The 13920-nt window shown below is 41.7% G+C and overlaps 1 protein-coding gene across 3 annotated transcripts in view; it reads right to left on the reverse strand.

Annotated features, from left to right (window-relative positions):
- The window catches only part of ccser1 (coiled-coil serine-rich protein 1), a 1276667-nt gene that overhangs the window by 491563 nt on the left and 771184 nt on the right, over positions 1–13920 (reverse strand). For all 3 annotated transcript variants that reach the window (XM_072583863.1, XM_072583864.1, XM_072583865.1), the window contains exon 8: positions 5446–5526. In XM_072583863.1, the coding sequence (XP_072439964.1) occupies positions 5446–5526 (81 nt within the window). The remainder of the gene's footprint in view (positions 1–5445; positions 5527–13920) is intronic.

The raw sequence follows: 13920 nt of genomic DNA on the forward strand, positions 1-13920 counted from the left end.
TTCCACAGCCAAATCCAAACCACCCAATGCCTGGAGGTAGAATACCTCATCTTATGTCTTTGGACCCTCCAACCACATGGCATCAACATCAACTTTACCAGTTCCTCATCCCCTCTCCCCACCTCATCGCAGATATAACCCTCCAAATCTGCACTGCCCTCTTGAACTGTCCTACTTTTCCAACTGCCTTCCCACCTACCTGCTCCATCTTCCCCTCCGACCTATCAGCATCACCCCCACCTGCATCAACCTATCGCCTTTCCAGCTACCACCCCCCCACCTTCTTGTTTATCTTTCAACCCCCTTCCTCCCGCATATGTTTGTTGAAGAGATTATGCCTGAAACGTCTATTCTCCTGCTCCCCAAATTCTGCATGACCTGCTGTGATTTTTCAGCGCCACATGTTTTGACTTTATCTAACCTATGCCAGTTTGTCCGTGGCTCTGAACTTAAGAACTAGGACTAGCTAAGTCTTGAGACTGCTCTGCCATCTAATACAATCATGGTTGATCTCACCTTGGCCTCAACTTCATCTTCCTACCCACTCTCCATAACCTTTCAGCCCATTACTAAACAAAAAAATTTATTACCTAATCTCTAAATTTACTCAATGGCCAGCATCAACCACACTCTGGGGTAGTGAATTCCACACATTTACAAGCCTTTGAGCTAAGTAATTTCTCCACATCAGTTTCAAATCTGTTAACCGTTATACAAAAAAAAACTCTAACCTCTTCTTCTAGGTTGCCCCATAGGAGGAAACAGCCTTTCTATGTCTACTTTGTCAATCCACTTTAGCATCTTGCATATATCAATTGGATTTTCTCTACTCAGGTAGTAATCCTGCATATCCACGAAGGCTTTGCTTTTCAGTTTAGCTTCTAACTGTTCACATTCTTTCATTAGGACCTCCTTTCTAGTTCCAGCAATGTCTTTGGCCACACATAGTATTCGAGGCTTCACAAATAGGGGCATAAAGAAAGAGCAAGAAGGTTACAAAGCACTGGTTCAATCTCAGCTGGTGTATCATTTACAGTTCTGGGAACCACATTATAAGAAGAATGTGAATGAATCGGAGAATGTGTAGGGATGGTTTTTAGGACCAGTTCCAGCGACGAGAGGCTTTTGTTCAGAGGGAAAATTAGAGAGGTTGGGACTACTTTACTTGGAGAGGAGACAGCTAAAAGTAGAGTTGATAGAAGTTTTGAAGAGTCTGGTCAAAGTTCAATTATTCCCACAATTAAATGGATTGAGAACCAGAGGGCACAGTTTTCAAATACCTTGCAAATTAAGAAAATGCTAGTTTAGAAAGAAAGTTTTAAACAGCAGGTATAAGGGTCTTGAATGCACTGCCTGGAAATGTGGTGCAGACAGGTTCAACTGAGAATTCAAGAGGGCATTGGATGATTATTTAAATAGAAATGACACAGGATTACAGGGGAAATCTCAAGAGATTGGCACCAAGTTAAAATGCTCAGAGAACATATGTAGACATGATGGGCTGAATGGCCCCTTCCTGCATCTAATAATTCGGTGGCCTACAGTACTTCATGGTCTGCACTGCACCTTGCAGCAGTCTGAGGTCAGGAAAGACATTACAGAAGAACATGTTGTTTCTTTATATATTGACGCAAGGTTTGTTCTGGAACAGGCATCACCAGTTTTTATTTCATATCAATCCTCCAACTGGCACACATCAGGCAGTGAGCTGGTTATTGGACAGATTACCAGTTCATAAAATCAAATTCATTCCAATGTAAATTTGGCTGGCCATGGGAAAAAATATTATATCGCACAAGACAGATGTGTCTGAGGTGGTGTAGACATATTTCCTGATGATCGTTCTTTCATTAGAACTACAGAAATGAAATAAAGTACAACTTCCTCTGAAGTCTGATTTACAATTCACAGATGGCTACATTTTTAGGATAGCACTCAAGAAATGTGTGCATAAAACTGACATATTAATAGTGTCACTGAATGATTTTATAGCACAGATATTCAAGTTTTCATGCCACACTTATCTTGCTATTACAATAAATGTGGCAGTAAATTTTAAATCTATATCTGCGTTATCCACCCAGCCTCAGTTTCTAATGTATACAGGGAAGGTTTCCAATGGTGATGATCCTGCACTTGAACGTGGTCTGTATCATATGGTTAGTTGGTGTCTTAGCCCGTCCATTTATCTAACAATTCCAAACAGTCAAACTCAACAACAGTTCCCCCAAATTGCTGGATAGTTTTATTTCATGAGCCCCAGCTTAGAGTTGGTTAATCAATAGCACACACACTCTACAGGCAGAAGCTAGAGATCCTGCCCTTTCAAATCTTCAGGACCTCTTGAGGTGTGTCAAATAAATTGGAGTTCTCTTCAAGTGTCATCACAAACACAACCAAGGTGAAAATGACAGTCAATTTGCATTTGTCAGGGCTCCATAAGGGTTAAATGTGCACAAAAGCTGTTTCCATGATGTCAGCTGAACTCTTCTTTCAGTAGCACCCAAGAGCTTGGATGGACCTTACCTTAGTATCTGATGTGATAGTGGCACGTGCAACAGTGTAGAACACCGTCAGTATTGATAGTGTCAGCCTGAATTATCTGTTTACGTCTCCGAAGAGATGGGAATCCACCATATTCTGACTTGGAAGGAAGAGCACTGTCACTAAGCCAAGTATTTTCAGTTCCAGTCTTTTCTAAGCTAGCATAATTGCTACTCAATAAATCTGATCCAACAGCTTTATCTGCAGGGACGAAAGCCAGGTCAGTAAATGAGTGTAGCAATTACTGGATGCTGTACCGAGTGATTCCACTCGGCCAGAATAGAGATTCCCTGTCAATCACATCTGAAAACTACACTGTTGTAAGTGACTGGAATTGACTTATGTACTTAATTTCAACTATCTACTTTCCTCCAACCACATCAGACCTCAATGCCACGGTCCTGATTCGAAACACAAAATTCTTTCCTTTACGATTTTCAGAAGACATGTATAAATTCTAAGATTCGAACAACAGGAAACCAAATTGCAGTTTAAGAAAAAGCTGAATGAAGCCTACACAGCATGATTTATCAGAAAAATGCAAAGGCACTGCAGCCAGCTTAAATAACATTGTGAACCACCTAATGAACAGTGATATGACACAATATTATCACATCACTGCAATAATGTGATTAGTCAAAGGGATGTGGAAAACCATTACAAAATAAAAGATATTGCTCCATGGAATGAGCTGCATGACTCCTGTGCAATTTCATTCTATAGTTGAAACTGATCCTAATTCTCAGCAAGGTCGTAGTTTAAGAAGAGATTAAAGATGCTTGTTTTCCAGCACAATATTACAACAGGCCACAGTATTGCTGGAGCATCTGAAATGGAGTGGGGAGAGAGACTCAGCAAGGATTCAACCAACCCAATCTAGTCCCACCTGCCAGCACCCGGCCCATATCCCTCCAAACCCTTTCTATTCATATACCCATCCAAATGCCTCTTAAATGTTGCAATTGTACCAGCCTCCACCACATCCTCTGGCAGCTCATTCCATACACATACCACCCTCTGCATGAAAAAGTTGCTCCTTAGGTCTCTTTTATATCTTTCCCCTCTCACCCTAAACCTATGCCCTCTAGTTCTGGACTCCCAGACCCCAGGGAAAAGACTTTGTCTATTTATCCTATCCATGCCCCTCATAATTTTGTAAACCTCTATAAGGTCACCCCTCAGCTCCCAACGCTCCAGGGAAAACAGCCCCAGCCTGTTCACCCTCTCCCTGTAGCTTAGATCCTCCAACCCTGGCAACATCCTTGTAAATATTTTCTGAGCCCTTTCAAGTTTCACAACATCCTTCCGATATTGCACGCAATATTCTAACAGTGGCCTAACCAATGTCCTGTACAGCTGCAACATGACCTCCCAACTCCTGTACTCAATACTCTGACCAATAAAGGAAAGCATACCAAATGCCTTCTTCACTATCCTATCTACCTGCGACTCCACTTGCAAGGAGCTATGAACCTGCACTCCAAGGTCTCTTTGTTCAGCAACACTCCATAGGACCTTAGCATTAAGTGTATAAGTCCTGCTAAGATTTGCTTTCCCAAAATGCAGCACCTCGCATTTATCTGAATTAAACTTCATCTACCACTCCTCAGCCCAGTGGCCCATCTGCTCCAGATCCTGTTGTAATCTGATGTAACCCTCTTCGCTGTCCACTACACTTCCAATTTTGGTGTCATCTGCAAACTTACTAACTGTACCTCTTATGCTCACATCCAAATCATTTATGTAAATGACAAAAAGTAGAGGGCCCTGCACCGATCCTTGTGGCAGTCCACTGATCACAGGCCTCCAGTCTGAAAAACAACCCTCCACCACCACCCTCTGTCTTCTACCTTTGAGCCAGTTCTATATCCAAATGGCTAGTTTTCCCTGTATTCCATGAGATCTAACCTTGCTAATCAGTCTCCCATGGGGAACCTTATCGAAGCCTTACTGAAGTCCATATAGATCACATCTACTGCTCTGCCCTCATCAATCTTCTTTGTTACTTCTTCAAAAAACTCAATCATGTTTGTGAGACATGATTTCCCACACACAAAGTCATGTTGACTATCCCCAATCAGTCCTTGCCTTTCCAAATACATGTACATTCTGTCCCTCAAGATTCCCTCCAACAACTTGCCCACCATCGAGGTCAGGCTCATCGGTCTATAGTTCCCTAGCTTGTCTTTACTGCCCTTCTTAAGCCATGGCACCACGTTTGCCAACCTCGAGTCTTCCAGCACCTCACTTGTGACTATCGATGATACAAATATCTCAGCAAGACGCCCAGCAATCGCTTCTCTAGCTTTCCACAGAGTTCTTGGGTACACCTGATCAGGTCCTGGGAATTTATCCATCTTTAACCATTTCAAGACATCCAGCACTTCCTTCTCTGTAATCTGGACATTTTGCAAGATGTCACCATCTATTTCCCACAGTCTATATCTTCCATATTCTTTTCCACAGTAAATGCTGATGCAAAATATTCATTTAGTATCTCCCCCATTTTCTGTGGCTCCACACAAAGGCTGCCTTACTGATCTTTGAGGGGCTCTATTCTCTCCCTAGTTACCCTTTTGTCCTTAATATATTTGTAAAACCCCTTTAGATTTTCCTTAATTCTATTTGCCAAAGCTATCTCTTTATCATTCTTATAAAATGATGAAAATGACCCAGAACTGATCCTTGTGGCACTCCACTGGTCATAGGCCTCCAGTCTGAAAAACAACACTCCATGACCACCTTCTATCTTCTACCTTTGAGCCAGTTCTCTTTCCAAATGTTTTGAATAGTTTTGGCAGGTTGACAGGTAACCATTTTACTAGTATCAATGTAGCTCTCTACTCATTATTCTGCCAGAAGGTGCAAATGTTTGAAAAAAACACTGCATCTACCACTTACAAGTTCGTCCCGAAGTTGGGAGATCAGTTCGTCTTTCTCCTTCAATTGAAGCCGAAGAAGCGAACTTTCATCTTTTAGATCCTAGGAAAGAAAAGACAGAGATTATTTGGAATCGATGCAACTATAAAGCTAAAATTTAATGAGCACAGATGGATCAAAGGTAAGTTAGTGGGAACGGTGATAGATGGGCATTGATTGACTAGATTTTACTATGAGCTATAGCAAACTGATATGGTCCCTTTCTGCAATGTAAATCTGAAGAAGAGGTTCCTGTTTATAAACGTTCACCCATTATAGGCTTTATTTGAGCTCAACAATGACTACTTTAAGTTATATATCTCCTCTAAGTACAATAAACAACTCCAGGCTTCTTCACAGGAAAGTTAGAGTTCAAAGGCAGATACTGGGCCAAACAGGGTGAAAATAGATTAGTTATCAAACAGGTAAGTTTTAAAGGACACCTTAAAGGCCAGTGAAATGTTAGAATGGTGACGATAAGGCCTGGGTACCTTTGGCAGAATGGTTCCAACAATCCTCCATCCTTCTTATTTAGTTTAGGGGCTTTATAGTAGTTTGTTGTGAAGGATAAACTATATATGAATCAGTCCCAGCAGAAGAAACACTTACTTTCAGCAACAAGATAAGGTTTCTTACAGGCAAAAGTGAGGACTGCAGATGCGGGAAATCAGAGTCTAGATTAGAGTAGTGGTGGAAAAGCACAGCAGGTCAGGCAGCATCCAATTCCTAATGAAGGGCTTTTGTCCGAAACATTGATTTTCCTGCTCCTCGGATGCTGTCTGACCTGCTGTGCTTTTCCAGCACCACTCTAATCTAGACTAAGATTTCTTACAGTTTAGCGTAACTGTATACAGAGTACATTAATACAGAAGTGTATTAACTGTTAAAACAAGAAATACATAAATATATGTCTTCGTGAGGAGACTGGACAAGACTCCAATTGCTGTCTGCCCAAACTACCAACCAATGCTCCATCCAGTGGCTCTGATAAATTAATGAAAGGGCTGAGCTTTACCTTGGCGTAGATTTACCTACTTGTAGCTATTACTTTACACAGCTGTAGAAGGTCACGTTTTGTGTGTCAGTGGGGTGGGGAGTGTAGACTGCTCGCTCCGCCCCAATTGAAGGTCAGTCTGATTGGCTGCACTAGTTGCCACTGTTCTGATAGTGCCAAGGACTCAATATTGGACATTGAAAGGACTATAGGCAGACCTTAGAGGAGGGTGATGAGAGTATCACAGAGATGTTGGGTGGTGAGGATTTAACCAGCATCGGGAGTTCGGGAAAGCAGGAGTCAAGAAGGATGGAGTTAAGAGAGCTGGGAGTTAGGAAACAAAGTCCAAAGATGTGCAAGTTAGTTGGACTGGCCATGCTAAATTGCCCATGGTATTCAGAGATGTGTCAGTTAGCCATGGGAAATGCAAGGTTACATGGATAGGGTTGGCGGATGGGTCTGGATGGGATGATGTTCAGAGGGTTGGTGTGAACTTGTTGGGCCGAATTGCCTGTTTCCACACTGTAGGGATTCTATAAAAACGGAGTCACAATCTCAGAAGCAAAACTTGTGAGTGACACATATTGCTCTGACTTAACTTAAACACTTCAAAATGGAGCTCCAACACAACCAGTACATTAACTTCAAAGTACTACTGTCATTGTTTCTCCTGTTTTCCTCTTGTGATCACTAGGGAAGGCCTCCAAACCCCTAATGAGATAAGGGCATCCCCTAAAGTTAGTGCCCCTCTTCCTTCCCCTGTCTTTTAAAACATGCCAAGTGTTACAGCATGGGTTGTGTGTTATCAGGTCAATTGGGCTTTAAATGAACTCTTAACTTTAATTGTTTATTGACATACAGTGGGCAGGCTCCTCATTTTGGTGTCCACCCTCCACAGCCTAAGGGTCAGCTTGGGATAGTAAGGTCTTGGACTGGACATTGAGTCCTGTATTAGGTGTCATCTAACTTTCGAACAACCACCAAAACCAAAAACCTGGCAGAAGCATACAAAATCTAACCCAGCAAGTTAGAGAGGTTTAGATATGAAATTCCACAACTTAGGGTCAAGATCAAACAAAAGGTTAACAGTGTGGTCCTGAAGTAACAGAGAGACAGAGATTGGGTGATGGTGCTGGGGAAGGTGAACAGGAGAGAGGAGCAGGCAGAGAAGCCTCAGAACATCAGCAGAAAAAGTCCAGGAGATTGTTAGCCTCACTTGAATAGCTTTCACTCAATGTCGTGCTAGAGGTAAACCAGAAGGCAGAAGTGGAACCACCAGTGGATGTTCAAGGAAGAGTTACTCATGCTCAAGTGAACTGTTAGGGAGGGCATTCGAGGTCATCCTGGTTAGGGCAGTAGGAACAGAGTTGTTGGAATCCAGTGCATCAGCTTTAACTGCATCTACTGGATAGACAGTGCTGCAAATCCCAACACATGTAGAGGAGTTGGTACCATACTGATAATGCAGATGAGTAATGCGGTCACATTAATGATCTAGAGCATGGGTTCAATCCCACCATGTCAGATGGTGGACTTTAAACTAATTTGATGGAAAGAAGTGAAATTCAAAATTATTATCAACAAAGGTAATCACTCATCTGGTTCACCACCATCTTTTGGGGAAGGGAATCTGCTATAGGGGGGTTATAGGGGGTCTAGTCTAAACAAACCAAAGGTATACAGGTTAGGTGACTTGGCCATGCTAAATCGCCCATAGTGTTCAGGGATGTGTAGGTTGGTAAATGTAGAGTAATACGGAAGGGGAATGAGTCTGGGTGGGTTACTCTTCGGAGAGCCGGCATGGACTTGTTGGGCCAAATGGCCTGTTTCCACACTGTTGGGATTCTACGATTTCTATGAATTACTTTGGGATGGGAAAGAAATGTTGGCTTTCCCACTGACACGCATACATGCTGTGAGAGAATAAAGTTCCTAGAAAGAAAGTAAACATAAATAGAGAAATAAGCTTACCTTCCTTTGAACCCCAATTTCTCCCCCTCTGCAGGCTTTGCTGTACCACCCTCTAATTTAAATAGCAGTGGTCATGAGAGTGCACAAACCTCCCCCCTCAGTCAGTAGGAAATTGAGTAGAAAATATAAAAGTAGATCTCAGATATCTGTAAGAATAATAAAGTTGTAATGGTAGGGAATTTTAACATAGATGGGGGAGCCATACTGTTAAGGGCTTGGATGGAGAGGAATTTGTCAAGTGTGTACAAGAAAATTTTCTTCTTTAATATGTGAACCTACTTACTAGAGAAACAGCAAAACTTCTTTTGGGAAATAAGGCAAGGCAAAAGAGTGAGGTATCAGTGGAGGAGCACTTTCGGGTAAGTGATCATATTTTTCTCAGTTTTAAAATAGTTATGGAAAAGGATAGACCTTATCTAAAAGTTAAGGTCCTAAATTGGAGTAAGGCTAATTTGCTGGTGTTAGATAGGAACTTTCAAAAGCTGATTACCGGAGGCTGTTTACAGGTAAAGGGACAGTTGGAAAATGTTAGGCCTTCAAAAACTCGATAACGAGAGCTCAGAGACAATATGTTCCTATTAGTGCAAAGGGCCAGGCTGCTAGGTGTAGGGAATAATGGATGACTAGAAAAATTGAGGTTCTGTTCAAGAAGAAAAAGGAGGCATATATGAGGTAGAGACACCTGGGATCGAGTAAATCACTGGAGAAGTATAAGGGCAGTAGGAGTACATTCAAAAAGTGGTGGAAGCAGATACAATTGCAACATTTAGAAGGCATCTGGATGAGTACATGAATAGAAAGGGTTTAGAGGGACATGGGCGAAATGATGACAAATGGGACTAGAGAAACTGAAGATATCTGGTCGGCATGGATACGTTGGACCAAATGGTCTGATCCCATTGTTGTACCTTTCAATGATTATGACTCATTTTGTAATGTAGGACTTGGTGGGTCTCTCTGAGTAGGACCTCATTTTGTTGTATCCAATATGGTATTTAATCATACAACAGGGCAAGCCCTACAACAGGATAAAAATCACCCTTTATGTCTCAGTTAGTATGTCAGTGCCTGGCTCAGGAAATTGTTTGGGAGGAATGAGAACATAATTTGCTCTGAATTTAATCTAAGCTGTACTAAAAAATAGGTGATCACATTCGCTGAGGGCTCCTACGGTTGGATAAAGTACATCATTATCTGCAACATTTTATCATTACTGAAACTCAAATCATTATTCCATTAGCACTTGCATGTCCTGAAAAAAAACTACCTAAGTATTTCCAGTACGTGAGAGCATTGGCAATGATCTTAGATATTAAGCTGTATTTTCCTGATGGTATTTGGAAATATGTATCATTTCTACATGAACTCATTTAAAACACATTGCCGAGTTGATGAAAGTGCAACACAGACTGGATGGCAAAACAAATGAGGAAATTGTCAAATAGAAAAGGGCTCTGTGCTTCTTGAATATATGTCAACAATGGAGAGGTAACTAAACAATCACACAAGCAATACATTTTTGCCGATGAGCATGAAAGATCCCAAGCGAACAAAGTAAACTAACAAAGTTCTTATCGGCAATTGCCTTTGAGAATGTGACCATCTTGTACAATGCTACACGGAAGACCCACCACAGAAAACAAGCCATCTGACCCATTTGGTGTGTGCTGGAATTAAAGCTCCATGAATTTTCCTATTTTTTACTTTCTTTTAACACAAAACCAAGCCGACAAATTAGGAGCAAGATTAGGCCATTCAACATGCTTCACCTTTTGGGAAGATCATGGTTGATCCGCTTGTGGCTTCAGTTCCACTTTCCTACCTACCCTCTTTGAGTCCCTCGTTAGTCAAGAATTTGCTCTATCAATATATAGTCTTGACAAAGGGACTCATAAAACAAGGAGCTGAATAACCAAGGCTAAATTTCCTTTCCAAATAAGCATTATTTAACTTTCCATGTTTTTTAGTTTTAAGTCCTTCTGATGTTCTGTAGACATATAATACAATCATTAAGCAGTTGACATGAGACAGGCTTGATGTTGGATGCTATTATTGAGGTAGATTAGCTGAAGCATGATCTCGACCCATTTGTATTCTAACCCTCTCCATGTAAAGATCAGCATTCCATTGGCAATTTGTTATTTTGTGTACTAGACGAACACCTGGAACTGTTAATTGTCATGAACATAAGAACTAAGAGTCGGTAATTCAGCCCTTCCAGCCTGCTTCAATATTCTCATCTTGGCCCCAATTCCACTTTACCATTTGTTCTCCATAACTCTTCAACCCATTACTGATTTAAAATCTACCTTCTCCTTAAATTTATTTCATGATACAACATCCAATACATTGTTGGGTAGTGAATTTCACAAATCCATGACTCTTTGAGAGAAAACCTCTTTGCTTCTCTGTTCAAAATCTGCTATCATTTATCCTAAAATGATGATGGAGCAATCTTCTAGATTGCTCCATCATCATTTTAGGATAAATGATAGCAGATTTTGAACAGAGAAGCTCCACATGAGGGGGAAACATCCTTTATAACTGTACTATATCAATCCCTTTTAGCATGATTAAAAACCTCAATTAGATCTCCTCTCATTCTTCTAAATTCCAGAAAGCACGGCCTAAACTGCTTGGCTTCTCTTCATAAGATAAACCCCTCATCTATGAAATCAATCTAGTGAAACTCGAGAGGCAGTCACAGGTTTGGTTTATATCCACTGGAGTTTAGGAGAGTGAGCAACTTGATCGAAACAAAGAAGATCCTGAGGGGTCTTAACAGGGTGGATGTGGAGTGGCTGTTTCATCTTGTGGGAGCAAACAGAATTAGAGGGTCACCCATTTAACACAGATAATGGAAGAATATTTTTTCTCACAGAGTTGAAAGTCTTTGGAAATCTCTTTCTCAAAAGTTGGTAGAAGCATAATTTTTGAATAGTTTTATGGCAGAGGTAGAAAAGCTCGTGATTGACACAGCAATGAAAGATTAACAGGGGTAGGCGGGAATGTGAAATAATCAGATCAGCCATAATCTTATAGAATGGTTGAGCAGACTCGACTGATATACTCCTGCTTTTAATTCTTATGTTTGACATTTTATTTGGGGAGGCTTGGTTCTCTCCAGTGTCCTCGCCAATGTTTATCCTGCAACCAACATGGGTGGCATGGTGGCACAGTGGTTAGCACTGCTGCCTCACAGCGCCTGAGACCCGGGTTCAATTCCCGCCTCAGGCGACTGACTGTGTGGAGTTTGCACGTCCTCCCCGTATCTGCGTGGGTTTCCTCCGGGTGCTCCGGTTTCCTCCCACAGTCACAAAGATGTGCAGGCCAGGTGAATTGGCCATGGTAAACTGCCCATAGTGTTAGGTAAGGGGTAAATGTAGATGTAGGGGTTTGGGTGGGTTACGCTTCGGCGGGGCGGTGTGGACTTGTTGGGCCGAAGGGCCTGTTTCCACACTGTAAGTAATCTAATCTAATCTAATCTAATCAACATCAAGTATATTAAGACATTGCTATTTTTAATACGCTATGTGTAATTTAACTGCTGCAATGGTTATATATCAAGTGCACTTCATTGACTTTGAAGTATTTTAGTAACTTCTGCAATCACAAAAGGTGATATGAAAATACAAGTTCTTTAACATTTTTATTCCACTTCAAAGGTGCTTTTCAGAATGTCTCCACTGCACTGTGATTATCAAATGGAAACTGCCTCTCTCCTTCATTCTCTAAAATACTCAGGATCTTGGATTTTTTGTCAAGGTGAAGCAACAGAGAAGATTTGACTCTTGCCCTCAGTACCATGCAGCAACTAGATACTATGTCTGCCAGCTCAACCACGAGTTTCTGGGAAAAATAAAACTGACTACCCACCAATCACATGTATTTAGATCACACGTTTTGCATAGTAAAACAGATCAAGGTGTTTCAGATGAGCATAGTCAAACCATCTTTAACACTGAGCCCAAGGAGGAGCTAGAAGGACCCATCACTGTAAGTTTAGTCAAATAAGAAGAGAGAAGTGGAGAGATGAAGAGATTTAGAAGGGTCTTTCAGAGCTAGGGCTTGCCAGTTGAAAGCATCACAAGCAAAAGTACAGCTGTAAAGATCAAGACTGCTCAGCAGGCAGATTTTGAGGAATACAAGATTAGAGAGGGCTATAAAGCTGAAGGAGATCACAGAGACTGAAAGAGGGCGAGACAGTGGAAGATTTATAATCAAGGATGAGAATTTTAAAGTCAAGTTATGGCAGGTCAATGTATCTCACAAGCAAAGTGTGGTATGACAAGTTTCGGAGTGAGGCAGGAAATGGGCGACTGAGTCACAGAGTCAAACATTATAGTGCTCAAATTTTTATGGTCAGTACAAGTTAGAAGACAGACAATGACTGAAAAAGTGTACAAGGGCAACAAACATGGCACCGTCTTAGGAATGAAGGTATCTAGGTACAAAACTTAAGTAGTCTGTCTCCCACTGGACAATATCATACTTAATGTGATTTTATTTGAAACACCTTTTCCTCACATCCCAATAACAAACACACAAATGACTTTCACATGCGGACAGAGATTAAATCGTGACACGCTTTTTTTATAGTTTCTATTTTGATATTTGTATTGCAACAAGTTGATAAAAGGTGTGTGAGGTCATGAAAGTGATCACAATGAATTAGATTTATTTGGACCATGTAAATGAAAGCAGAGACTGCCTAAGTATTCATGATTTTGCTCTTTGTACATGAAAGCATCTGTGATTTCCAAGGCCATTGTCACTGACATTTAAGATTGAAAAATATTTGAGGCTGGATGGGCAGCTTGCTTTGAAGACAACCTGACAACACATCCCTTATTGCAGAAATTGAAAATGGCTTTGGGAGTGAGTCAATGTGAATATCAGTTTCAAAACCTCTGGAATTGCAGAATCTCCCAATTCTCTGCCCATGAGGTACCATGGATGAACTTTGGATCATTCGGGAGGCAGAGGGGATTATTGAGAGGAGTTACAGTGAGGTAGTCACTCCTCAGGTACAAGAAAAAGGCAGATGGGTTACAGTCAGGGGACGGAAAGGGAACCGGCAGGCAGTGCAGGGATTCCCTGTGGCCATTCCCCTCAACAATAAGTACACCATTTTGGATACTGTTGGGGGGGGGCGGGGGACTTACCAGGGGAAAGCATTCAGGCACAGGGCTCTGGCATAGAGTCTGGCCCTGCTGCTCAGAAGGGAAGGGGGAAGAGGAGCAGAGCAGTAGTCATTGGGGACTCCATAGTTAGGGGGACAGATAGGAGGTTCTGTGGGGACGAGAGAGACTCACGTTTGGTGTGTTGCCTGCCAGGTGCCAGGGTTCGTGATGTCTCTGATCATGTTTTTGGGATCCTTAAGGGGGAGGGGGGGGCAGGCCCAAGTCATGGTCCATATGGAAACCAACGCCATAGGTGGGAAGAGAGATGGGGATTTAAGGCAAAAATTTAGGGAGCTAGGATGGAAGCTT

This window comes from Chiloscyllium punctatum, chromosome 14 (assembly GCF_047496795.1).
Source record: "Chiloscyllium punctatum isolate Juve2018m chromosome 14, sChiPun1.3, whole genome shotgun sequence".
Classification (NCBI taxonomy): Eukaryota; Metazoa; Chordata; class Chondrichthyes; order Orectolobiformes; family Hemiscylliidae; genus Chiloscyllium; species Chiloscyllium punctatum.